Source organism: Sorex araneus, chromosome 4 (genome assembly GCF_027595985.1).
Source record: "Sorex araneus isolate mSorAra2 chromosome 4, mSorAra2.pri, whole genome shotgun sequence".
Taxonomy (NCBI): domain Eukaryota; kingdom Metazoa; phylum Chordata; class Mammalia; order Eulipotyphla; family Soricidae; genus Sorex; species Sorex araneus.
Genome location: NC_073305.1, coordinates 221,884,160 through 221,910,834, shown reverse-complemented (window position 1 = coordinate 221,910,834; position 26,675 = coordinate 221,884,160). Strand labels below are relative to the sequence as shown.

Here is a 26,675-nt window from a genome sequence, read left to right as displayed (position 1 = left end):
CCAACCCTGAGCCATGCATGGTTCGAACGCGTCCGGTCCCCGCCCAGCTTTTATTTCCCACAGAACGCCAGGCGCGAGGCCCCCGTCCACTCCCGGCCCCTCTCCCCCCCGGGCAGTGCGTGCTGGAGAAACCAGGCGGGCAGAGAGGACACGGCCCTCCCTCTGGAGGCCCCCCTGGGAGATGCTGGTGGGCAGCACGGGCAGGGCTGTGGGACGGGGCCTCCTGGGCAGCCGCACTCCTGCTGCCCCCGGTCCAGCCGGCTCCCCGCACCACGTGCCCAGGGAGCGGAGCTGTGTGTCCTCGCGACAGTCCCGGGCAGTCCGGTGTGACCCAAGCCCCGGTGTGACCATGTGCTCCGGAGCGGGCTCGGGGCGCGCTGGCGCTGGGCGCTGGGCCCCGGGCGCACTGGGTCGTCACATGCCACAGAAAAGGGCAATTCGGGTGGAGGAGTGGGGAAGAGAAGCGGGGGGCCCGCGCCCTCCGTGCTCGTCAGGGGCCCTCGGCCTCCAGGGGCGGCTGCAGGTGGGCGAAGCTGAGGAAGACCTGCTCCAGCGAGATCTGGCTCACGGAGTAGTCGTCCAGGCCGTACTGCTCCTTGGCCTTCTCCAGGGTGCCGAACACCTGGGGACAGCGTGCCGGCTCAGCGCCCAGCGCGCCCAGCCTGCACCCAGGACCCAGGACAGCCCGTGATGTAGACTGTTTGGTTTCGCTTCCGTTTGACCTGGAGGTGCTTGGGGGTCACTCTGTAGTGCTTGGGGGACCACGCGGGGCAGGGCTCAGACTCGGGCTTCGGCATGCAAACCTGCACTCGCCCTGAGTCCTTCCAGGCCTGGCGCCCTGGACCTTTTCCATCCCACCCCAGCGGGGGGCGGGGGGGGGAAGCCCACAGCCCGACAGCATGAGGGCTCTCGAGTGCAGGAACACACAGCGCCCCTGCGGCCCGGCCAAGTCAGGGGCGCCCCCACGGCGCTCACCGTGGCCCAGCTGAGGTCCTCGCTGGGCAGGTGGTAGTGGAGCATGCCTTGGTGCTCATCTTCCAGGACGCTGCCTGCGCAGGGAGAGGCGGGGTCAGGGCCCACAGGTGGCTGTGGGCGGGCAGATGCGCCTGGCCAGGGCACGCACCTGGGAAAGTCAGGCGCACGAAGGCCTTGAACTCCTGCAGCGCCTCGTGCCGCCCGTGGCTCCGCACCTTGGCCCGCAGGCCGTAGCCGCTGCCGAACCTGCTCTTGAGGTGCTGCGGGCTGCCCAGGCACCGCAGCTGGCCCTGCGCCATGATGGCCAGCCGCGTGCACAGGGCCTCGCACTCCTCCATGCTGCGGGCGGGGACGGCCGTCACGAGCCACCCCTGCCTCCCCCTGCCATCGGCGCCGTCCTCAGAGGCTGCTACGGGTGGGGGCAGGTGGCCGGCTCGAGCGGCTGTCCGGCGTTGGTGCCCAGAGCCCGGAGACGCCTCATGCTGCTGTCCCCGCCGCAGACGGGTGTCGTCCACCACCGGCCCCGCTCCTGCCCCTCGACCCCACCCCTACCTGTGGGAGGTGATGACGATGGCTTTGCCGGCCTCGCGGGCGCGCGCCACGGTGTCCCAGAGCAGGCGCCGGGCCACAGGGTCCATGCCCGTGGACGGCTCGTCCAGGAAGATGACGGCGGGCTCTCCTAGGAGGGCGATGCCGGTGCTCAGCTTCCGCTTGTTGCCCCCGCTGAGGGCAGAGAAGAGGCCGGAGAGTCAGCAGGGACCCCAGGGCCGACACTTGTGTCAGGGGCCCCGAGGGGGGGTAGCGAAAGGCGGAAGGGCGGGTGGCGTCGAGCGCGCAGGCCTGCCCGCCTGGGGCAGCACACCTGTAGGTCCGCACCAGCGCGTCGGCATGTGGCTCCAGGAGCAGCGCCCGCAGGGTGTGCTCCACGCAGGCCGCGATGTGGCGCTCGGGGAGGCCCCGCAGCCGCGCGTACATGACCAGCGTCTCCCGGCCCGTCATGTGGTCCAGCAGCGCGTCGAACTGGGGGCAGTAGCCGATCCGCTGGCGCACCTGAGTGGGGGGAGGGTCGGGACCCCACTGCTGCCGAGTCCCGGGGAGGGCCAAGGTGGCCCTCACCCTCGGGGGTCTCACGCGCCAGAAGCTGCTCCTGCCCAGAGTTCAGCCCCTCTCTGCCTCGTCCAGCCGCCCACGAGCTCCGAGCCGGGGGGGGGCGGGGTGCACCCACCTTCCCGATGTCAGAGCAGACGCTGTAGCCCCCGACAAAGGCGTCACCCGACGTGATGGGCTCCTCCCCGGTGAGCATCTTGAAAGTCGTGCTCTTCCCCGCTCCGTTGAAGCCCAACAGCCCGAAGCACTCGCCCTTGCGCACGGCCAGGCAGAGCCCGTGCACGGCCAGGAGGGGTGTCCGCTGCGGGTACACCTGCACCAGGAAGGGCGTGAGGCCGAGCCGGTGGCTCCTGGAGGACGCCCACCCTGGGCAGACAAGGAGGCCCACCTTGGAGAGCTCCTTGACCACCAGCGGCGTGTCCGGCAGGGGGCCCAGTCCGCAGGCCATGACCCGGTTCTTTTCGTCAGCCACATCCTGGTCCTCGGGAAGTGCGGACGCCCGGGCATACACATCCGTCTAATTGTTCCGGAAAAGGATGACACGTGGCCGGCTCGGGTCTGGGGGGTGACTTCCCGCCCGAGGGTCTGCGCTCTGGGGCGCCGGCAGCCTGCAGATGGAAGCCGGCATCGGGGTGGGGAAGCCCTGGGAGTGGGGGTCCTCACCAGCGCACGCCCCCCCCGGAGGGCGCAGAGGCGGGCACGCAGCCGCCACAGCAGGTCGGTCTCCAGGAGGAAGAGCAGGACGAGGGAGACGAGCCCCGAGGTCGCCATGGAGGCCACGAAGCGGCCGACGCCGGGGGCGCTCCAAGCGTAGAAATTCTCCTGGTACCGGATCTCTGTGGGGGGGACCGGAGGGGCACCCCCGTCTCACACAGCGCCCAGCACACCCCGCCCAGCAGAAGCCCCCCCGAGGCCCGAGCACAGGGGAGCAGCAGGGCCTTGTGAGGGGCCCCTCTGTGTCTGTGACCAGTGACGGGGACCTGGCCACCCCATTTGCTCTCCCAGGTTTGAGGGACCCTGTGCTGCAGAAGGTCCCCCGGCCAGTGGGGGGCAGCCACCCTGGGGTCAAGGGCCAGGATACTGGGATGCCACCTCAGACCAACAAATGTTCCTGTGCAGAGAAATGGGGCCTTCGGTGTCCCGTCAGTCAGGGCACCAGGGAGATGCGTGGGCATGTGGCCCCAAATCTAACCGCGAGTGCAGGCGAGAAGGGGGGGGCGGCGGGGTCCCAGACGTCCACAGAGACCAGAGGCCCGGGGGTGTGGGTGTGGGGCCGAGAGAGGGGCTTTGGGGGCACTTCTCAGAGGGGAGGGGGCAGCGTGGGGACCCTGGTGCAGGCGACACGAGGCTGTGGTGGCATTCGGGGGCCCAGCACAGAGGTGTGGGGCAGGGGGAGGGGGAGGTGGGGGAGGCCGGGCAGGCCGTGGGGGACTCACTGTATTTCTTGCAGTACTGGGCCGCCACCTCTGAGGAGGTGCAGTACCTCTTGGTCTCGTAGTTCTCGTAGAAGCTGCTCATGGCCATCCCCAGGCAGTGGTTGGGCAGCACCAGGAACACGTGGTCCAGGGTTCTGGAAAGCTCTTCCAGCTTCACCTCTGTGGGGTGGACAGACAGCTCGTCAGCTCGGCACAGTGGGTGGCTGCGCCGGCATGGGGGCGGGGGTTGGGCGCACCCGGGATGCGCATGATGGTGACCACGAGGAAGGTGGCGATGCCCGAGAGGATGTTGAAGATGGTGAGGCGCGTGTAGGCCATGGCGGCCCCCGAGAAGAGGAAGCTGAGCAGGTACATGTGGGGGATGATGGCCCAGCCGTAGACCAGCAGCAGCAGCAGAGCGTCCGCCAGGTGGCCGTCCCGCGTGAAGGCTTGCACGTCGAAGGCCTTGAACACTACCTGCGGGACACCGCGGGGCGAGGGACCGGTGAGGGCTGCCCGGCAGGTGCCCGGCCCGCCCGGCCCGCCCAGTGCAGGGGCACAGCCCTCACCAGCAGCCCCAGGCTGGGCACGAGGAAGGAGAGCAGGTCCCACAGCAGCGCCGACAGCCAGAAGGTGGCCACTCGGACCCCGCTGACCAGCTGGACGTGCTTGGCCTGCACGGCCCTCTCGCCCACCGCCAGCACGGCGAAGGTGCTGGCCAGGAAGGCCATGGCGAAGAGCAGGTTGAGGGCGAGGTCGAACCCCTTCCGGCCCCTGTGGGCGCAGGCGCGTGAGCGAGGCGGGGGCCTCTGACGGTCCCCCGGCACAGGGAGAGACCCGGATCTGGCCCCAGGAAACTGGACCCCGAGAACCACTCCTGACTTCCTGTCCCGAGGGCAGTGCCGGTCACCCTCCACCCCCACCCCGCAGGAAGGGGGGCTCATCTCCCGGGAGCTGTCCAGCGGGGGGCGGGTGCTCAGGTGTGACATGGCCGAGAGAGTCCCACCACGGGAGGGCTGCGTGGGGGGCGGCTTCTGAGGCCCCATACCCCAGGGGAGAGCACCCAGCCCATGGGGCGAGGCCCCGCAGAGAGCCCTGTCCCCTCGGCCGCGGCCGGGCACGTACTGGTTGAACTGGTCCTTGGCGGCCTGCAGGGCGCTGCGGGGCTGCGGGTAGTTGGCGATGGTGAGGGAGGCCTGCGGGCCGCAGAGCAGCTTGAACAGCAGGTTGTCCACGAGGGCCAGCGCCGTGGCCGGCGAGTGGTACGCCTGGTTGTTGAACAGGGCCGTGATGACCGTGCGGGCGCCCTCGGTCTGGAAGGTCGCCGCGGCCAGGCAGCGCTCGTTGAAGCCGCCCCCTTCCACTGAGGCCCTGAAAATCAGGAACTCCTCCAGGTCCCCTGGGGGACAGTGGCCGCGTCAGAGGGACGAGCCAGGCTCTCCTCTGCCCACAAACACCCCTAACCCTACCCCTTGCAGACCTCGAGTTCCAGAAGGGGGGGCTGGAAGCCCTGGGGGCGGGGCAGGTGGAGGGGCTCCCTCCCGGGGTGTTCCCAACCTCCGTTTCTATGATTTCTATAAAACAGACAGGAACATCTGAGGAGCGCGGGGCCAAGAGGGGCAGCTGTGACTGAGTGACCCCTGCCCTGCCCCGGAGCAGCAAGGCCGGAATACGGGCCCGGGGGCAGCTGCCCACTGTCCCTGGGGTCGGGGCCAGGCTCTAGCTGCCCGGCCTCCTGCTCTGCTCAAGGTGCCCCGAGTCCTGGCGGGGGCTGGAGAGAGGGTGGAGGGGGAGTGCTCCCGCTCCCCCAGAGGGTCCCCCGAGCACCACCAGGAGTGATTCCTGAGCGCAGAGCCTGAGCCAGGAATGAGCCTGGGGCATCGCCCAGGGTGGTCCCACCCTCACCTCACCCCACTACCGCTCCTCCCAAAAGAAGGGAAAAAAATAATTTCAGGGGCTGGAGTGATAGCACAGCGGGTAGGGCGTTTGCCTTGCACGCAGCCGACCCAAGTTCAAATCCCAGCATCCCATATGGTCCCCTGAGCACCACCAGGAGTAATTCCTGAGTGCAGAGCCAGGAGGAGTAACCCCTGTGCATCGCCGGGTGTGACCCAAAAAAAAAAAAAGAATTTCAGCCCAGCTAGCACTTATGAGGGTCAGTAAGTGAAGTCTCCGAGCTGCTGGCCAGAAAATGACCAGGAAGCAGCAAGTGAGAAAACCTTCCAGCACATTCCCTCAAGGCAACTCAGGTGCAGAAGACCCCCGGGGGGAAGAGGCCAAAGGGCAGCGGGCACACAGGGGACCAGGCCTCAGGGATGCTCCTCACCCAGCACCTCGCGGGGCTCCTGGCCCTCGGCCTGCAGCATGTCCTTCCAGTGCTCGGCCAGCCGCTGACCCAGCCGGGAGGGAACGGAGAAGGGCACCACCGTGCGGCCGTACGCGCTCAGCGTCAGCCTCAGGAGGGGGTCGTCGAGGATCTCAGCGGAGTAGTCGATGGCCAGCAGGGCCAGCGTGATGCAGGTGAGCGGCACCAGCGCCTGGGCCGCCGCCAGCTTCCACTCTCGCCAGCTGTACGTGGCCTTCTTCAGGAGCATGGCCCAGAACTGCTGGCCGTGCAGGGTGAGCTGCGGGGACCGGGGCGCTCAGCCGGGCAGGCCGGGGCAGGGCATGGCCGCCCACCCGGGGGCCAGAACCACAGGGGCGGGAAACTGTCCCCTGTGCCCCCTTTCACTGCCCACCAGATACAGGGACAGCCAGGCCCCGTTTCCCTCGGGCAGGGGGGTCGCGTTCTGCAGGGAGTTCTGTGCCCCCACCAGCCCGGCCGTGCGCTCTGGAGGGGGCTTGTTCCCAGAGGCCAGTCACTCTCTCCTGGGGCTCAGGGCTGAGTGCAGGCTCCTCGAACCCGGTTCCAGCCTCAGCACCGCAGCACCACACGCTGCCCCCACGCCCGGGAGTGGCCACTACAAGCAAAACGCTTCCACTGGGCCCCCGGGAAGCTGACCCCAGGCTCGGGCCGAGGCGGGGTCTCGGGTCCTCACCCCGCTGTTGAGCTGGAAGGTGCCGCCTTCCTCCTGAATGAGCGCCCCGATGCCATCACTCGGGTCCATGACGCCGCACAGCTGGCCGTCCACGGCCCAGTCGCTGGCCCGCCTCTCATGCTGGTACTGCAGGGCGGGCAGCTGGATGGCCTGGATGTCCAAGCTGCTGTCCACCAGCTTGCCGACCCTGTGCCAGACGCATGCACCGGGACGGGGTGAGACCAGTCCTGTGCTCGCTGGTGTGTACCCCCCACCTGGGCTGTTTTGGGGGCGCGGGGCAGAGTGAGGGGATCGGGTGGTAGTCCCCCCCCCCCGCCTGGCTCGCTCTGCTGGGTGCTTGGTGATGAGCAGGGGGGTGGGGCAGGGCGCTGCCAGGTGTGACTCTGCCCCACCGCCCATGAAACAGCTGCCCTCGCTCTGGCCTGACTGACCGCAGGAAGACCTCCTCCATGGTGGTGACGGACGCCCCAAAGCTGGCGATGCCCAACTCCGTCTGCTGTTGCTCCAGTGTGGCGAAAAGGCCTTCGAACCTGCAAAGGCCCCAGCAGTGAGACCCGTCCACGCCTTTCTTTATTTTTTGTTTTGCTTTTGGGCCACACTCCGCGGTGCTCCAGGGTTACTCCTGGCTCTGCACTCAGGAATTACTCCTGGCGGGACTTGGGGGGCCAGATGGGACGCTGGGGATCAAACCCGGGTCAGCTGCGTGCAAGGCAGATGCTACCCACCGTGCTACTCCAGCCCCGACCACTTCATGCCTTTCTAGATTTTTTGCTTTTAATTTTTAGAGGGCTCACACCTGGCAATGCTCAGGAGTTACTCTGGCTCTGCACTCAGGAATTACTCCTGGCAGTGCTCGGGGGACCATGTGAGATGCCAGAGATTGAACCCAGGTTGGCTGCATGCAAGGCAAATGCACTTCCGCTGTACTGTCGCTCCAGCCCTTCCTAGATGATTCTTCCCTGAATAATCACCTTCATGTGGAACGGGGAGGGAGGAGGCAGGGGCTCCTGGCAAGGCCATTAGAAGCACGGAGGACGGGGCCAGGAGACAGCGCCAAGGCCAGCCCGTGAACCCCGCTGGTGAGGCCTGGCTGGGTCCCGGGCCATCCCTGCTACCAGGAGCTCTGAGGGCAGAGCCCACACCCACAGGACACGGAGTCACGGAGAAAAGAAGGCTCTGAGCCAGGAAGCCGGGGAAAGTCACCAGCAAGATGGGCAAGAGGAGCAGGCAGCGGCTGGCCGCGCCCCAGAGCGGCAGCAGAAAGAGGACAATGGGCAGAAGAGCCACCAGATGCCCCGCCCTGGCTTCCCTCGGCAGGCGAAACTCTGGTTTCCCTCTACGGCCAGGGGTCTGGCGAGGTGGGGGTGCCCGTGGCAGGGTGGGGTGTTTGCAGGCTGGCAGGTACTGCCACGTGCCTCTTCTCAGGGACGGGGTGTCCATGCCCGCGCCATGGGGCCCTGGTACCTGTGGGTGCTCTCCTTGGGGAGGATGAAGGACAGTTCGGCGCCCACATTGCTCTCCAGTGTGGCGCTGGGGACATGGTGTCTCACCAGCCTGGCAACAGCCTCGGGGTCGCACCGTGCCTCCTTCACCAGCGTCATGTGGTAGCCGGCTCCTGCGGCCGGCAGAGGCCTGGTGAGCCGGCATCCCTGCCCCTGTCTTCAGGCAGGGAGCCGGGGACACGGGTGGCCCGCCCACTGCCCCTGGCCTCATCAGCTGCTCCCGCAGGGGACTTGGGGTGCAGGTCACTCCAAGAGTGTGACCTCAGTCAGACTCCCACCCAAGGTTCCAGTGACCACGGACAAGACTGGCCCCCAGCCTCGCATTTTCTCAGAGGGGAGCCGCGGGGTCCTCCCGGTGCAGCCGCCTTCTCTCGCCACCTCTGCCCCCGCACACTCTAGGCTCGCACCGGCAGGTGCTGTGGGGAAAGCAGCCAGCCCTGGGGGTCAAAAGGGGCTCGCCTGTCTGGATGAACCTGGAGCCGTGGTCACAGTGGACTAAGTGACCTTGAGTATTCAGGTCTCAGAGCCAGCCTGGCTGCACACTAACGCTCAGGGGTCCAGGGGTCGCTCTCTTGCCCCCCACTCCATACTCTTAAGAACGGAACAGAAAGACCCGCCCCCTCGCCGTGCCCCGCCCCCTGCCCACCGCGCCCCGCCCATGCTCACCGCGCCCCGCCCCCTGCCCACAGCGCCCCGCCTCTGCTCACCGCGCCCCGCTCCTGCTCATCACGCCCCGCCCCTGCTCACCACCCAAGTCCTCGCCCTACCAGCCCACCGCGCCTCGCCACCTTCTTTCTGGGTCCCTTGCTTGCCATACCCCGCCCACCTTTCCCGCTCCTTGTCGCTGTGTCCCGCCCTCGCCCCGCCCCATCGTGCCACACCCACACGTCACGCTCCTTCCACACCATGCCCCGCCCCTCCCCTCCCTGCCCCGCCCTTCGCCCCTCGCCCCTCGCCCCTCGCCCCTCACCCCTGGCCCACTCACCATACTTCTGCTTGAGGAAGAGCGAGGACCCGCAGCACTGCAGCTCGCCCTTGGCCATGATGGCGATGCGGTCCCCCAGCAGGTCGGCCTCGTCCATGAAGTGGGTGGTCAGCAGGATGGTGCGGGCGCGCTTCTGCTGCTGGAGAAGGTCCCAGATGGCCCTCCTGGAGACGGCGTCCATGCCCGCCGTGGGCTCATCCAGCATCAGCACCTGTGGGTGGGAGCGGCCGTGAGGCCTGGCGCGTGGCCAGCCTGGGGGCGCCCACGGCAGCCCGCACCTTAGAGCCTGCGATGAGCGCGATGCCGATGGACAGCCGGCGCTTCATGCCACCGCTCAGATACCGGCTGCGCGTGTCCCGCTTCTCCTCCAGGCCCAGGGTGTGCAGCAGGCGCTTGACCTCCTCCGGGCACTTGTGCTGGGACAGACCTTTCAGCTGCGGGGCAGGGCGCAGGTCAGTGTCCCTCCGCCCCCAGACCTGGGCTGGCTGCCGGGCAGTGGCCTGCGGGGAGGGGGGGCTCACCTGCGCGTAGAAACTCAGGTGCTCGGCCACCGTCAGGTTGTCAAACAGGACATCGTGCTGCGGGCACAGGCCCAGGCTCTTCCGGATCTGAGCCATGTCTCGAGAGATCTCGTACCCACCGATGTAGGCCCGCCCGCTGGTGGGGGGAAAGAGACCTAGGCCCGCGGGGGGCCCCCGGGCTCAGGTGTTGGGAACCCTTCCAGCCACAGGGCGCGGCACGTACTCACCTCACGCACACCTGTGCCCTTCGCTCCACCCCGGGACCCTGGCGACACCCCATTCCCCAGGGCAAGGGCCGGCCCGGGGCCGCCTCTCACCGGTCAGCATGGACAGCGTGGTGGTCTTGCCCGCGCCGTTGTGGCCCAGCAGGACGGTGATCTGTCCCTCATACATGTTGAGGCTCAGGTCTCTGACGGCTGCTTTGTCCTTGCTCCCCTCCCGGAACAGCTGCAGTGAGGGCAGCGGGAACTGCTGGCACCGCCCACCCCACACGGACGCCAGCTCCGTCCACGACAGCCACCTGCCCACAGGGGGACCCGGAACACAGAGGCGCCTGGGGGAACTCGGGCACGGGAGTCAGTCCCTGAGACCCGAGAGGCCCACCCAGGGCACCTTAGACACACGCTTGATCTTGATCCCGGCCACCAGGTCCTCGGGCTCGGCTTCAAAGTACTCGGTGCTGGCTGCTTTCTCGGGGTCCTTGTCCCCGTCCCCTTTCCCGAAAGCTGTTCTCGGGCCTCCGCACCAGTATGAGGGCTGGGGGGGACACGGCAGTCAGCCTCCCTGCCCTGGGCCTCCCCTGCTGCAGGCGGCAGGCAGCCCCCGCAGGTCACGTGCGGGTGAGACTGTACCCCAACAGGCAGGGCCACGGGGTGGGCAGCTGCCCAGCACTGGGCACTGTGGTGGAAGGCCCCTGTTCAGGGGCTGCTCCTTGCGCTCAGACAGCGAGCCTCGGCCTGTCTCCTGCTCGGGCAGTGCTCAGGGATCACTCCTGGTGGCACTTGGGGTCAGGCATGGACAAGGCAGCCCGCTGCCCTGCCCGAGGCACTTTCTCCACCCCATTCAGCGCTTTCCTCGGCGCCCGGGGGCAGAGTCCGGCCTTGCAGCTCAGGCCTGGCGAGGGAGCGTGGGGCGCGCACTGAGGAAGGGGTGACCCAAGACAGGGCAGACTCGCACACAGGGCCTCAGGGGTCGAGGCAGCATGCGGGGAGCTGAGTGCTGGCCAGCACGGAGCAAGGCCCCAGAGTCGGGCAGGTGCTCCCCCTTTCATCCGAGCCCCATGCGCAGGCCAGAGCGGCAGCTGGGGAGGCCCAGCTCGGCCCAGCACTGAGGCCCCGAACCCAGAGCCAGGAGTCGCCCTCAGCAATGCCGAATGTGGCCCCCACACTGAAACGCGGGGGCGTGGCACAGGACAGGAGGTGCAGACGGGGCCCTCCAGCGCACGTGGCTCCGAGACCCGCGTTAGCTGCGGGCAGAAGCCCCAGGATTGTCTTCGTTTCTTGTCGTGCTGGGGACTGAACCGGGGACCTCCCCGTGCAAGGCGGAGCCATACCCGGGCGCCCGGGGACGTCCCCGGTACTGGGGGGCAGGGCCGGGCCTCGGGTGTCCTGCTACATGCTGGGAGGGGGACAAAGAGGACCACGCTGACAGGGGGCACTTCCTGGCCTTGGGGCGCAGGCAGGGCACTCACCAGCAGGAAGAAGTACCAGGGCTGAGGCACCCCGAGTTGGCCGGGCAGCACGGCGTCCGCGTACCAGGCCACCAGGCAGTACAGCAGCGAGTCCAGCAGCAGCATGGCCAGCGCGTGCCCGAAGGAGAAGTCATCGTCCACGTTGACGGGGCTGAGCAGGTCTCGCCACTGGATGCCCACGCCTGCAAACACACAGGGCCTGCACCCACCCTGGCACACAGGAGTGGGCACCCGTGCACGCACTGCATATACACACCGGCACACGTGATACACGTGTGCACACGACACACAACCGCGCATGACACACAGCACACAGGAACACACTTCGGCACGCGTATCACAGAGGTCAGGCCAGGCCGCAGCAGCAAGGCCTCGGGGAGCCTTTTCCACAGGCAGAAACACGGGCCCAGGGGACAGGCAGGCAGGCAGGGCACTCGCCCCACGGGCGCCCAGCTGGGGTGGACGCCCGGCTCCAGGGGTAAGAGGGACCCCTCGGGGCGGACCCTCTGCCCACGCAGACTCACCCTTTGCCTCAAACTTCCCGAGGAGCTGCGCCCCCATGGCCATGGCCACGTTGGACAGGAGGCAGGAGACGAGCTTCTGGCTCTGAGTCATCCAGTTGTAGCGGGGAGCGACGAAGAAGTACGGGATGTAGGTGAGGAAGTAGAGGAAGCCCCCCACAGCGGCCGCCATGTTGGCTGGGGAGAGGGGGAGGGGCGCGGAGGGCATCAGGCCATGCGCCCCTCCACGTGGGGGCACAGCTCAGAACCGCAGGACCCTGGCCCAGCCACAGCCTTATCTGTCAGGGTGCCTGTGCTCGGGGCCCCCTGTCTGCTACAGCCCTGGGTGGGGGACCCTGACGCCCACCTGCCCGCCCCTGCAACCCTGCTCCCACCCTAGACGCACGCGGCATATCTGCTGTGGACTGGGCCTCCCCTCACCCCTCCTCACAGGGTGCAGGCAGACAGGAACCCCAGAGCAGGGAGGGGCAGGAGGCCCGGAAGGAAAGAGGTGACCAGAGAGAGGGACGAGGGGCACAGAGCTGAGCAGAGGGCGCCTCCGAGAGGCCTCACAGGCGCAAAGGAAGCACCATGGGTCCGAGGGGCTTGCGGAAGAGCCATCGCGCCCCTTAGAGTTCACAGACAAGGGCAAGGGCGACATTCCTCCAACACTCTGAGGCAGCACCCTGGGTGGGCCCTCGCCCTTCTCTCCGTCTGGAGAGCCTGGTCGACCTCGTGGAAACCACTGCTCGCTGAGTTACCCAGACTCCCCTCGTGAGGCCACTGAGGGGATGAGGCGCAGGGCCCCGGGAACGAGGGGGCTGGGTCGCCGCCAGGGCGTTGGGGCCAGTCAGGAAACCCCACTCTTTGCCTGAAGCCTCTGCTGCACTGACAACAGGTACTGCCTGGAGGTGCTCCGCACTTGGTGCTCGAGAAGCCACAGACGAGGGAGCCCGCGGGCAGCTCCCCAGGGCGCCTCACCTCTGCTGAAGAAGCTGCTGACCATGAGGCTGAAGGCAATGGTGGACACGGCGAAGCAGGCCAGGAAGACCAGCACCAGCGACGGGTCACTGTGCGCCAGCACCGCCACGTCCTTCTTCACCTGCGCGGGGAGAGGGTGGGCAGGCTCTGCGGGCCAGGGGCTCCGGGCCATGGGGGCCTGCTGGACCCACGCTCACCTTGACGCAGAAGAGCAGGGTCATGAAGGAGACGATGAGGAGGAGGAAGAGGAAGAACAGGAGGAACCAGGCGCTCCAGTGCAGCCAGCTGCCCAGCCCCATCACGCGCATGTACTCCTGGGGGCCACACGAAAGCCTGCCATGGCCGCGCTGCTTCGGCCCACACCACTGTCCACCACAGCTATGCCAGCCACAACTGCATGCCATGGCTGCGCGTGCCGTGACCCAACACCTACCCATGCTGTGCATGTGTACTGTGTGTACCATGTGTGCTGTGTGTACTGTGTGTGCCGTGTAAGCTGGGTGTACATGCACTGTGTGCACTCTGTCTCTGTGTGCTGCATGTGCTGTGTGCTGTGTACTGTATGCACTGTGTGTACTGTATGTACTGTGTGTGCTGTGTGCTGTATGTATTATGTGCTGTGTGCTGTGTGTGCTGTGTGCTGATGTACTGTGTGTGCTGTGTGCTATGTGTACTGTGTGTACTGTGTGTGCTGTGTGCTGTGTGTACTGTGTGTGCTGTGTGGTGTGTACTGTGTGTGCTGTGTGCTGATGTACTATGTGTGCTGTGCTGTGTGTTGTATGTACTATGTGCTGTGTGTACTGTGTGTGCTGTGTGCTGTATGTACTGTATGTACTGTGTGTGCTGTGTGCTGAGGTACTGTGTGTGCTGTGTGCTGTGTGCTATAAATACTATGTGCTGTGTGTTGTGTGTACTGTGTGCTGTGTGCTGTATGCTGATGTACTGTGTGCTGTGTGTGTGCTTCCCCATCCTGTCTGTGGCGGCTTAGACTCAGTGCAGTGAAGCCAGCCAGGGCCCAGCCCCCACGTCCCCACTACAGGGAGGTGGCAGCTGGGAAGGTTCTGGAGGTCAGTGCTGCTGGGCTCTGTGCCCGCCTGCAAGAGCCCCGTCTTCCTCCCGCGAGCTGCCGGGCGTCCAGCGCGCTCCTCAGCACTCCTGGCCCACGGGGCCTCCTTCCTCCCGGCGCCCCGGACCGGTACCTTGAGCCTCTGCTCCTTTTCCTGCACGACGGCCCGGATGACAGTGAGCGCCGTGTAGGTGAAGCTGAGCATGAGCAGCAGGGGCAGCTGGTACTGGACGGCCACGAGAAAGGGGTCGGAGAGGAAGGGCGGGTAGGGGAAGCGCTGGACCTTCACGGTGAGCGAGCTCAGCAGCCGGCGGGCCGAGGCGTTGGCGTGCTGCTCCATGATGGCCCGGTCCACGGCGTGCTGCACGGCCAGGAAGCCCTCCAGGATGTACCCTGCGCAGGAGCAGGCCGCAGCACTCGGGTAAGCTCCCCACCCCTGGTCCCGACACTGCCATCCTGCTCCCACCCTTGTCTCGGCCCCGCTTTGCTCCCAGGGGACTTGGCCTGCACGAGGGACCCCCCCAATCCTGCTCCTGAGACCAGCGGTCACTAGCGCTGCTGCCCTGCGACTCCCTGTAGCCAGCGCCTCCCTCGGCCCCCAGAGGGGGTCAGGCACCAGCTCCTAGAGCCTCCATGGATCTGTAGGATGCGGGGCTCAGGTCCGACCCTCCGGGCCACAGCTGCCTTCCTTGAGTGAAGGGCACAGACAGCCTGGAGGAAGCTGACGTGCGACTGACCCCGCCTTGGGGCCTCTCCTAGGTCAGCTCAGCGGGACTGGCCCTGACCCCCGGCGTGTCCTCACGGCTCTCACCCGGCTCTCCTCCGTCGGGGGCCGCGGGCTCCCTGGGGCCCAGGCTGGGGAAGAGCGGGAAGAGGGAGGTGGTATGCCAGCCCTCTGCGTCCCGCAGGAAGTGGGAGCCCGCCTGCGTCCACATGTAGTTCCGCCGCGTGGAGCTGAAGCGCAGGTGGTACCTGACCTGCGGAGAGGACGCCGGAGCCGCGGTCAGGCAGGAGGCACCGGGGCGGGGACGGCGTCGCGGAGCCGGGACGGCGTCGCGGAGCCGTAGCGCGTGTCCCCCTGGGACAACTCTGACGGGCCTTTGTCACCACTCTGCCACGACCACCCCAGAGACCCCCTACCTGGGACACGGGCCCCGAGCCCCCAGCCATGCTCCTGGCCCGGGCGACAGAGAACCACCTGCTTCCTGTGCGACTCACTTATCGGCGCCTTTGGGGCCAGGCCTGGAGGTGTCAAGGGCTGCCCGGCTCTGTGGCTGGGGTCACCCCAGCAGTGCCCCCGGGACCATGAGTGAAGCCAGAAATCAAGCCGGGCCCACCTAGTGCCTCGGTCCCTGTGCACTGCTCCAGGCCATGGTCTTTTTTTTTTTTTTTTGCTTTTTGGGTCACACCTGGCAATGCACAGGGGTTCCTCCTGGCTCTGGACTCAGGAATCACCCCTGGCGGTGCTCAGGGGACCATATGGGATGCTGGGAATCAAACCCGGGTCGCTTGCTTGCAAGGCAAACGACCTACCCGCTGTGCTATTGCTCCAGCCCCAAGGCCATGGTCTTTTCATTAAAAGCTTAAACATTTTGCAGTAGCTGTTTTGGGTCATAGCTGGGCAGTATCCAGGCTAATCCTGGTGGGCTTTTGGGGGGTGCCGGGGCCTGAACTCAGCCTCCCGGGGGCCCTCACGTGCAGAGCCTGGAGCCATATTCTCTGCTCCTAAGGTTTATTTTACACTACAGTGGAAATTCGACTTTCTTTCCTTTTTCTCTCTTTTTGGCAGCACTGGGGATGGAGCCAAAGCCCTCGTGGCTGGTCACCTCCCCGAGTCCCCAGCCATGTGGCACAAGGGCCCGGAGGTGTGGTGCCCAGGAGGCCTGGACAGCGGCAAGGCTGGGGCAGGCGCAGGCTGAGCTGGCGCCATCCTGGAGGGCCCGAGAGCGCCCCCCGCAGGGCCCCAGCCTCACCGCCAGCGGCAGCGGCTCCTGGCTGCGCTGGAAGGTGTGCTCGAACACCAGGGCGGCCAGCACGTCCGAGGAGCGGTTGTCGTAGCGGATGTAGTCCTCAAACTCCTTCTCCGAGGGGAAGCCATGGACTGCGGGGACACAGGGCCCGTGAGCCGCCTGCCTGGCACTGCAGGCCACAGACGGACAAAGGCCGGGCCTGTTCACCCCTCTCGGTCCCGAGTTACTGCTGGCGGCGGGCGACCTTGGGCTTTGGCGGACACCGGCAGCCCAGCAGCCCTCAGCAGCTCAGGGCGGGCAGCAAGGCCCTATGTGGACGCCTCTGACGCCCCCGGCCCCTGGCCCAGGGTCAGCCTTCACTCCCAAGTGCGGCTACTCAGGTGGCCACCAGTGTGCGAAAGGCTCCTCCAGCCAGAGTGAGCCTGGATACCCCACCGCCCACCTCTGCTGCAAGGTCATGTGAGGTCAAGGCCAAGTGCGGGAGAGCAAAGGGCAGGTGTGGCAGCGCTGCGGGGGCTGGCCCTGGGGCCTGCTGAGAGCCCCCTGCCCTCAACATCCCAGGGAGACCCCGCACCAGGCCCCCGCGCTCACGTCGGAGGTTGAGCCCCAGGGTCTGGCGGACGGACTCGGCCACACCCTGGACGGCCGCGCTGCGGTCCGGGATGTACACCAGCTCCCAGGCGCCCCCCGGAGGCGGGAAGCTGAAGAACAGGGGCAGGCTCTGGATGTCCTGGCGCGGGTACACCGTGGCGCTCGGCACGTTCTCGGACTGGATCTTCAGGCGAAGCCAAATCAGGATCCCGGAGAACAGCAAGGGCAGGACCAGCTCCAGGACCGTCACCAGGACCTTCCGCCTCTGGAGAAGAAGTGGGAACACCCGCGTTGGGCCAGGGTCCCCGGCGGGCCCTCCCCTGCCTGCCCCCCAGCGGGGCCCCGGCTGACCTGCAAGGTGAAGTTCTTCCAGAGGAGCAGGCGCAGCTGCCGGAGCACCGCCATCGTGGCCAGCCTGGGGACAGACGTGGGGGGTCACGTGTGCACGAGGGGACCCGCACTGGCCAGGACCCCTGCTGCCGGGCTCTGCTCGCCTCCCTGCATGCCTGAGCGACTCAGCGGGCGCTGGGTGGAGGGGCCGGTCCGAACCCCTGCGGTAGAGGTGTCTGCACTCTGCCACCCTCAAGTCCCAAGAACCAGTTTTTCCTGTTGTAACTGTGAGGACTGGGACAGAGGCCTCCCGCTCCGAGCACAGAGCCCTCACCCACACCTGTCCCCCAGCAAGGTCTGATCTGCTTCACGTGGGAACAGTCCCCGAACGTGGTCAGCGGAGAGGCCCGAAACCTGAGCAGTGGCAGAAACAGAAGCCGCGGCTGTCGGGAGCACCAGAGCAGAACAGCGACGACTGTGGGCATGTGACTCAGCGCCCGCACAGGCCGGCCTGGCCCACAGTGCCCAGCCAGAGGGTCGGACCCCGCAGACAACACACGCTGCCATCCGTGCCCCGCGCCCAGCCTCACTAAGTGTCCCTTACGTTACGGGTCGTTACTGTGAGTCTGGTGCCACGTGGTCCCGAGCACCCGGCGGACAGAGCCCGCAAGCCACACGTCTGCCCTGAGGGTGCTCAGGACAGCCTGGCAGGAAACGAGCACAGGGAACAACTTAGACATCATGTGAAACACAGCTGTGTAGGGATGAAGGCATTTGCGCCGCACATGGCCAGCCCCAGCAAGACCCCACCCCACCACACTCCCCGCCTGGGAGTGACCCACGAGCACAGAGCGGGGAGCAGCGCTGAGGGCCACAAGGAGGGGCCCCAGAGCAGTTTAAACAAAACAAAACATGGCTTTTGAGGAGTCACTTGGCTAAAGTGCAGAGGAATTCGAGCTGAGGTCAGACCACAAGGGTAGGGTTCAGGAAGCCACTTGCGGTGCTGGGGATAGAGCCCAGGCCAGCCGCTTGCAGGCAGACGCTTGGCCACATGCTGTCCTATCTCTCTGGCCCTGGGACATGCAGGAGGCCCGGAGCTACGCCCAGCACACGATCCTCTGAGGGCCGAGAGGACCGGCCTCGGGCACTGCTGTGAGTGGCCAAAAACAAAACAGAAATTAAAGCTAAGACAGTGTGAATGCTATTAGTGCAACTTAATTAATTATACACATTCTAGGGGCCAGAGTGATAGCACAGCGGGTAGGGCGTTTGCCTTGCACGCAGCCGACCCGGGTTCTAATCCCAGCATCCCATATGGTCCCCTGAGCACTGCCAGGGGTAATTCCTGAGTGCAGAGCCAGGAGTAACCCCTGTGCATCGCCAGGTGTGACCCAAAAACCAAAATAAATAAATAAATAATACACATTCTTTAAAGTCAGCCAGGGTGGGGGCAGGGTGATAACGCCAGGCTGGGGACACGGGCCCTGAGCTCCGTCCCCAGCACTGCTGGGTTTGGCTCTGGAGACCCACCGAGTGCTGCCGGGCTGGCCCTCGAGTCCCTTGAGTACTGCCCGGGAGTCCTCAGCTCCCACCTCGAAGTGCAGCAGGTGGAAGCATAGGCTGAAGGGCAGACGGGAAAGGGTCGCAGGCTCATGAGCGTGGCAAGATGCACGAGGACACCCCCTCCTCGGGCAGGCCCAGGTAGCGTGGGCACTTTGGCCTGGACACTTTCTTCTGCGGCAAGAGGGCACTCAGCAAATGGGGCCATTCACAGGAGCCCTCTGTCACGCAACGCGCTGCGACACGGGCGGGTCTGGAGAGTGTCACAGAGAGAGGGACGGGCACAGAATCATCGCACTGACACGCAGGACAGAGAGACAGAGGCCCAGAGCGACAGCACAGTGGCCGGGCCAGTTCGATCCCCGGCATCCCATACCATCCTTTCAAGCACCGCCAGGTGACTCTGCACTCAGGAGCCACTGCCATCGCCAGGGGTGACCCAACACAGAATAAAAACAAAACCAAAAGGCCAAGGAGAGGAGTAACGAAAAGCCAACGGCAGCAGAGACTGGGCCTTAGTGAGAAGCTCGCCTCTGGGGGAGGGGGCGGCCAGGGAAGGGGCAGCCGGGGAGAGAGGGAAGTGGTACTCTGCCAGCACTGGGGGCTGAAAGGAGGTAAAGTGACATGCACGCTGCCCGACTGGTAACAGTACTGTAAACCACAGTGCCAGGAAGCAGAAAAGGGGCAAGTGCTTGTTCCAGAGGCTGCGGGAGGGAGGGAAGCTGGGGACACTGGTGGAGGGAGGGGACAGTGTTGGGGCATTGCGGCCTGAGACTCAATCAAGAAAAGAGAAAGAGAAACTCAGTCATGAATAACTTGGTATTTTTGAGGGGGAGGAGGCTGCCTTTTTGGGTCACACCCAGTGATGCTCAGGGGTTACTCCTGGCTCTGTTTACTCAGGAGTTACTCTGGGCGGTGCTCGAGGACTATGCGGGATGCCGGGGATCGGACCCGGGTCAGTCACAGGCAAGCCAAATGCTCTCCTGCTGTACTATCGCTCCAGTTCCAATCATGAATAACTTTGTAACTCTGTAATTCACAGTAATTCAATTGAAAAATAAACAAACAAATAAACAAAAACCACCACAAAGCAGCCTGGGCAGAGAAGTCCCTTTCTGGACAAATCGAGGCCGGGACGGTGCTGCCCCCTGCTCCCTCCTGTCCTCCGTGGCAGGCAGACAGCCTGGGTACGGGGGCTGACCTGGTCTCTGGAGAGCAGCCGGGGACCCTGGAGATGGGACATTGGGAAGGGCCTGGGTGACATCTTAGGGCGACCCGTGTGAGCCAAACTTGGGGAAATACCGCAAGCCTCTCTCGGGTCAGAAAATTGGGGGACAGAACAGACAGGAGGCACGTCACCTCCGAGAGGGCAGCTGGGCTCGGAGGCTGCCAGGGCGCATTGCCCACTCCAGGCTGGGGGTCGCCCTGAGCCTTCAGGAGCAGGGACACTAGGAGGGAGCGTCCGGGGTGGGGGCCAGAGAGAGCAGCACTGGCTGAGTCCCCTGTGAGCCTGCGGGACCCCCACGGCCAGGCCAGCCACACCCGCTCCAGGCCCCCGGCACCCGGCCCTTGTCCCTTGCTGCCTGTGCGTGAGCAGAGGGAACTTAAAGGGGGAGAGTTCCCAAATTACGAGATCTGGAGGGTTTGTCGGTTACAAAAGCGGATGGACACGAGGAAAGGAAGTGTCCATTGCTGGAAGCACTCAACACTGGAGCCCCTAGAAGTGGTGATGGCCACTGGCCAGGTCCAGCCGGGCGGGGGCCGCTGAGACAAACACTCCGCGAGGCGGCTGGCCTCCGTGAGAGCACGTCCCAGAACCCCTCGACGCGGCCAGGAAGCGGGAGAGCTTCTCCTTCCTACCGAAGAGTGTTTGCTCACGGCGGAAATGTCAAGCAGCTCGCAGATCGCCGAGTTCAGTATTTGCTTTACGAGTGAACAGCTGAAGTGTCCGGGCGAGAGCAGGCGGAGGCTGCTGGTTCCGGGGAGACACTCCAGGGCACACTGGATTCCCCCCAGAAGGAATTTTCCAGTAACTTGTTCATCAGGATCTCGGGGTCCTGCCAGCCCTGTGTGTTTCTTCGGTACCTGCTGCTCCGAGCTCCCCAGAACTCTGGGTCGGCCGAGTCCACACCGCTGCCTTTCTCCCCCTCCCTGCCCACGCCCGGGGCTGCCCCGATTTCCATGGGCCCATGCAGAACAGTTTCCACTGCTGTGTGTGGCCTGGAAAGGAGCCTCTCGAGAGGTCTCTGCCTCTCTGTGCCCACCGGGGTCAGCAGGGAGGGGAAGGCGTGGCAGGAAGGAGGGTCCCCAAGTGCAGCAGGGCAGACGGTGGCCGCGGCGCTCTTGCTCTGGCAGGTCAGGCTGCCCAGAGCGCTCTCCCGAGCCCCCTGTCACCTATGCCAGTGAAAGGTCTGGGGGCCGGAGATTCAGGGGTGTTTGCTGGGCAAATCTGTGGCTGTTTAGGATTTGTGCAATAAAAAAAAAAAACCTAACAGAATTTCTCCTGGAGTCTCAGCTGAGGGCCACTTGCACCAGGTCTGAAGGGTCTGGCAGTGCTTTTCACAACTTTTTCCCCCCCCCAGGTTTTGGGCCATACCCAGTGGTGCTGAGAGCTTACTCCTGACTCCGCTTTTATAGATCACTCCTGCAAGGCAAGCACTTTACCCACTGTACTGCCCTTCTGACTCCATAATGTTCTTTTCTTACATTTTGTCTTGGGGCCACACCTGGCTGCACTCGGTGATGGCTCCTGGCTGGGCTCAGGGGACCATCTGCGGTAGCAGAGATCAAACCCGGGTCAGACCACGCAAGTGTCCTACCTGCCGTACCATCTCTCCCGCTGCGTGGGAAGTGTTCAATGAGCAAGAACCACACCTCGAGTAAGCCTCACTGGCCACGATACTGCCACTGCCCAAAGCGCGGGCCGCTGTATTGGAAGGAACCACGGTCCTACCTCGCCAGGCCCCGGTCACAGCGCGAGAGAACCTGGGCCTCTCGAGGGAAAGCAAGTGCTCCAGCGCTCTGGGCCTCTCCCTAGCCCTGTATTTTTATTCTTTTTCTTTTTTGTGTCACCCGGCGATGCACAGGGGTTACTCCTGGTTCATGCACTCAGGAATTACTCCTGGTGGTGCTCAGGGGACCATATGGGATGCTGGAAATCGAACCCGGGCCGGTCTCATGCAAGGCAAATGCCTAACCCTCTATGTTATCGCTCAGCGTTGTTGGGTGTGACCCCCCGAAAAAAATAAAAACAAGGGGCTGGACCGATAGCACAGCGGGTAGGGCGTTTGCCTTGCACGCGGCCGACCAGGGTTCTAATCCCAGCATCCCATATGGTCCCCTGAGCACGGCCAGGGGTAATTCCTGAGTGCAGAGCCAGGAGTAACCCCTGTGCATCGCCAGGTGTGACCCAAAAAGCAAAAAAAAAAAAAAAAAAAAAAGGGACCAGTTTGACAATAACAGTGGGAATTGATCACGCTGAACACGAGCTGCGTGTTGAAAGCAGGTAAAGGGACATGTGTGATAACTATTGCAAAGCATAATGCCCAAAAGGGGAGGGAGAGAGAAGAAAAGTGTCTGCCATAGACATAGAGGCGGGGGTGGGGGGAGGGTACAGGAGGGAAACTGGGGATACTGGTGGTGGGAAATGTACACTGGTGAAGGGACAGGCGTTGGAACGTTATATGACTGAAACCCAATCATGAACAACTTTGTAACTGTGTATCTCACTGTGATTCCATCTTAAAAAATAAATCATTAAAAAAATAACTTTAGGAGTCCAAGTGATAGGGTTGGATCCTGTATGGTCCCCTGTGGACTGCCAGGAGTGATTCCTGAGCCCAGAGCCAGGAAAAACCCCAGAGCATTGTTGGGTGTGGCTCAGAAAGATAAAAAAAAAAAAAAAAGGCTTTACTTGGTTTACTGGGTGGGAGAGATAATCCAGCAGGTAAGACCTTGCCCTGCACACAGCCAGTCCACAGCCACCCCCGCACCACATGTGGCTGGAGGAGCCCCGAGAGTGATTCCTTAGCCAGGAATGAGTCCTGAGCACTTACAAATGTGGCCCAGAAGCTAAAAAAAAATAAAGACTTTAGCGGGCAGGAAATCTGGCTCAGGAGGCCAGCGTGGCCCTCGGCGTGCGGGAGGCAGCATCTGGGACACACTGTGTGCGGAGCTTCCCTGAGCGGCCCCCCAGGGCGCAGCCCCCGCGCACCACCAGGTGTAGCCCCTAAAAACCCGGTAGGAGGAGAAGCAAAAGGGTATTCTCTTTTGGGGAGGCACTGGGGGGTGGGCTACACCCAGCCGCGCTCAGGGTTTAGTTGCAGCTCGGCACTCGGGATCTAAACGCGGTTGGCCACCTGCAAGGCAAGTGTCTGAGCCCACACGCTCTCTCGGCCCCAGGAGATGGATTCTTTTCCACCTCCCCACGGGGTGGGCCTGGAGGTCAGGTGGTGCTGGGGATGGAGCCAGCCCCCCCCCCCCCCCCGGCACGCCACCTCCCAGTCCAGAAAGGAGCCGCCCCACAGGACCCCCCGGAGGCTGACGCTGGCTGCCTCATGGGACAGGGACAGTCACCTGGAACAGGAGGAGGCAATTCAGGTCTTCTCTCATGGGAAGTTCCCCACCTGGAGCCCCTGTCCTTCTCCCCGCAGATGGCCAGCGACAGCACTGCTTAGCTCAGTTCTGCTGGGCCGGCACACTCCGACTGTCCCTTCAAGGAGAAGGAGCCAGGGCACGTGCTCGGGACAGGCTGGATGGAAACGGGCACGCGGGGCGTTTCCAGGGCTGGAGCTTCCAGAACCAGAGTGCCCACGTGTCCCCTCGCCCGAGAGTGGCCCTGCCATGTGCCACCTGTCCTCCCTCACCCCCGGGCAGTGCCCTGGGGCATTCTGTGCTCCTGGAGCCAAGAGGACAGAGGCTGGGCACTCGGGACTGGGTTCTGTCTGTCCAGTGTTTCTACAGAGGCTGGAGACGCGAAAGCTGGGTGTTCAGACAGGTTTTACCATGAATCCTGCCTACTTTGCCTCTTGTCCCTTGAAACATTCTATACTGGGCCGGAACGATAGCACAGCGGGTAGGGCGTTTCCCTTGCTTCTGGCCAACCCAGGTTTGATCCCCGGCATCCTGTATGGTCCCCTGAGCACTGCCAGGAGTGATTCCCGAGCACAGAGCCAGGTGTGACTCTGAGCATCATGGGGTATGATCCACAAAGCCGAAAACTAAAAAATTTCTATCTCGAAGCTGGAGCAATAGTCCAGCGACTCTCCAGGCTGTGCCCATCAGGACTGATCCCGGTGCCCGGCTAGGCGTGGACAAAAACCAAACGGTCAAAGTTGTGTAGTCTCGGGCCCAGGGAGAGCGGAGCTCTGCGCCTCCCTAAACCCTCGAGGAGGGGCCCTTGGGCACCAGGCCCCCGAGCACTGCTCACTGTGGCTCAAAATCCAAAAAAGAAAGAAAAAGAAGGCAAAAGGGAGGGAGGGAAGGAAGAAACGATGATGGGCTTGCGCAGATCGCGGGGGGAGGCACCTGCCCTGCAGGTAGCAGCCGACCCTCTTCTAGTTTCAGACCCACACACAGGCCCCGAGCCCAGCCAGAGCCTCTCTTGAGAACAGAGCACAGAGGCCCACCCTGGAACATGCCAGGACAGTGGCACTGGCTCCGTGAGTGATGGAGTCCAGGGCCCTCGGGCAGCAGAGGGCACCTGGCCGTGTGCAGGCGGCTGCGCTCAGAGGCCTGCTCGGGGGAGGCGGGCGGCGCCCAGCCCGTCAGAGGGCACGCAGGCTGCGGCCAGGCCCCCGTGGGCCTCCTCCACTGCCCAGGGCGAGCTGAACTGCTGGCTTCACTGCCCAGAGCGGGGGGGGGGGGGGGACGGGGATGTCACAGGGCCCACCTGGAGCCCCTGGTGGGGTGGCTGATACACAGACAGAGTTGCTCAGAGTGGGGGCACCCCTGGAAGTGCCCAGGGCTACTCCTGCTCTGTGCCGGGAAGGCTCTGCGGTCAGCAGTGCCTTGGGCACTGAAGTTTTTTTTTTTTTTTGCTTTTTGGGTCACACCTGGCGATGCACAGGGGTTACTCCTGGCTTTGCACTCAGGAATTACCCCTGGCTGTGCTCAGGGGACCATATGGGATGCTGGGATTTGAACTTGGGTCGGCCGCGTGCAAGGCAAACGCCCTACCCGCTGTGCTATCTCTCCAGCCCCTGGGCACTGAAGTTTTATTTTGAAGCTGAAGGCATGGCCCAACGGGGAGAGGGGAGAGCCCTGAGCACCCTGGGGTGGGGGACGGGGATTCCCGGGAGGGTCGACGCGCACCCTCTATAATGAGGCAGAGCCTCTCACCCCTGCAAAGGTCTATCATCCCCCAACCCCAAATCCTTTCCAACTTGGACCCCCTCCCCACATCATTCCGGGGGACTGGTACTGCTCCAGGGTGCCAGGGCAGGGCCTGACCCAGTCTACACCTTCCCACGGGGGTCTGGACCTCTGGGGTTCTGTCTGCCCGCACCATGCCCCCGCCTCTACCTCCTCGCGTCCTGCCCAGCCTCGGGCTTCCCCTTGCGGTGGGAGCAGGAGGTGGGCCTGGCTGGAGATCGGGACTGCCTCTGGGGCCCCCACCCCCCGCCGGAGGCCTACACTGCCCTTCTGGAGGTCTCAGGGGCACTTTCCTCCAGCCTGATGTCACCAGGACTGTGACTCAGTCATTCTCAGGCTCCATCCCAAGGCAGGGCCACGTCCAGTGCCTTTGTCGCCACGCGGGGGCCGAGGCCCACGCTTCTCCCCGGGGTTCTGAGTGTTCCCTCCGCAGACTGGAGCAGCGAGTCTGCAGTGGCCGCAGGGGAAGAAACTGGGAACTCGGGGCGGGGGCTCCCCTGGGCCTTCCTTGGGAGACCGAGAAAATGTGGCTCATGGAATCACCTGGCATGGCAGCAGGAGGCCCCAAGTCGCCTAGAAACACCCCAGCCCCCACCCTCCGCTCCCCTGGGGGTTTGGTCAGATCACCTTCCACAGGGAAAGGTGTCACCCGTCTGCCGCGATGTAAGCCAGTGTTCAGTTTTTAAACACAAATTCCCTACGGAGACCAGGACTGGAGTGACAGCACAGCAGGGAGGACACCTGCCCTGCACACAGCCGCCCAGGCTGGACCCCAGCACCCGCAGACGTGACCCCTGAGCAGAGCCTTGAGCACAACTGGGTGTGGCCCCCCAAAACACAAAATCAAAACAAAACGTTTGGCTTTGGCAGCCTCTTACATCCCCAGGACACCCAGTTCCCAGGGGAAGACCGCCTGGGCTTTTCAGCATCACAAAATGTTGTGTCCAGTGTCCCAAAACAGCTGCTGGGAAAACTCTGCCAGCACCAGCCCGGCATCCACACTTCCAGCCTCATCCAGCGAGGGTTCCAGGGGTTCGGGACCCCAACAAGATCCAATCAGGATCTCAGTGCTCAGGAGGTCCCTGGCATCCAATCACGAGAAAGTGTGGAGGGCCCCCCATTCACGCAGCAGACACGGACCCCAGATCCCTGACCACTGAGCGCCCAACCGGGAGGGGCCTGGAAAGAGCCGCTATGCCCTCGGGGCAGCCTTCATCGGGGTCGCCAGCCGCCCAGACCAAGAGGGTCCCGCCTCATGTCCCCGCGCCCCCCGGCAGCTGACCGCCCGGCCCCCGCACCGCCGCTCTGGGGCTCGCGGGAAGGAGGCCGTGAGCCAGGCGGACCCCGGGTTGGGGTCCCAGCCCCCCCGCCCCAGGCAGCCGTGTGCGGGGTCTGAACGTGCTGGGGGTCGGCCCCCGGCTCCCGGCCCCGCACAAAGGGCTCCCCACGGTCCCAGCCGGGCAGACCAAGTTCCTAGAGGGGGGCGGCCTCGGGCGCTCCAGCGGGGGTGGGGACACGCCCAGGGCTCAGCCCGCAAAGCCCTGAGTCAGTGCGGGCGCTGCGGGACGCACACCTGCCGCGCAGGCCGGGGCGAGCGGGCGCCTTGCGGGGCGCGGGCGGGGTGGGGCCGGGGCGCGGGGCGGGGGGCCAGCGCGGCGGGTGCGGGGCGCGGGGCGCGGGGCGCGGGGCGGGCGCGGCGGGGCCGGGGTGCAGGGCGCGGGCCGGGCACGGCGGGGTGCGGGGCGCGGGGCGCGGCGAGGCGCGGCGGGGCCGGGGCGCGGGGCGCGGGGCGGGCGCGGCGGGGCCGGGGCGTGGGGCGCGGGGCGCGGGCCAGGCGAGCGCGCTCCGGGGGCGAGCGCGAGCGTGGGAGCTGCGGCGCCCGGCGGCACTCACCGAGCCTCGGCGTCAGAGCCGCGGCGGCCGGCGCGCTGACCCGGCGCACGGTCGCCTCCCTCCGTCCCGACTCGGCTCCGCCGGTACTGACAGCGGCCGGGCCGCCACGGCGGGGAAAGACACCTGCGAGCCGCGACCGGCGGACGCTCCCGGCTCCTCCGGCTCCAGCAGGGGGCGCG

General features: G+C 65.1%; 1 protein-coding gene across 1 annotated transcript; it reads right to left on the bottom strand.

Annotated features, from left to right (window-relative positions):
- Positions 1–31: 31 nt before the first annotated feature.
- On the bottom strand, positions 32–26,675 carry ABCA3 (ATP binding cassette subfamily A member 3). The gene is made up of 31 exons (XM_055135412.1): positions 26,497–26,675; positions 16,693–16,756; positions 16,342–16,606; positions 15,754–15,881; positions 14,592–14,757; positions 13,914–14,173; positions 12,912–13,028; positions 12,715–12,835; positions 11,758–11,931; positions 11,234–11,415; positions 10,156–10,299; positions 9,861–9,990; positions 9,544–9,698; positions 9,301–9,456; positions 9,023–9,233; positions 8,000–8,150; positions 6,967–7,065; positions 6,536–6,722; positions 5,824–6,121; positions 4,623–4,896; positions 4,067–4,271; positions 3,755–3,974; positions 3,519–3,677; positions 2,746–2,918; positions 2,471–2,599; positions 2,201–2,395; positions 1,838–2,025; positions 1,528–1,698; positions 1,124–1,314; positions 976–1,049; positions 32–622 (listed from the first exon to the last, which is right to left on the bottom strand). The coding sequence occupies exons 2-31, from the start codon at positions 16,744–16,746 to the stop codon at positions 491–493; spliced, it is 5,109 nt and encodes a 1,702-aa protein (XP_054991387.1). The 5' UTR covers positions 16,747–16,756; positions 26,497–26,675; the 3' UTR covers positions 32–490.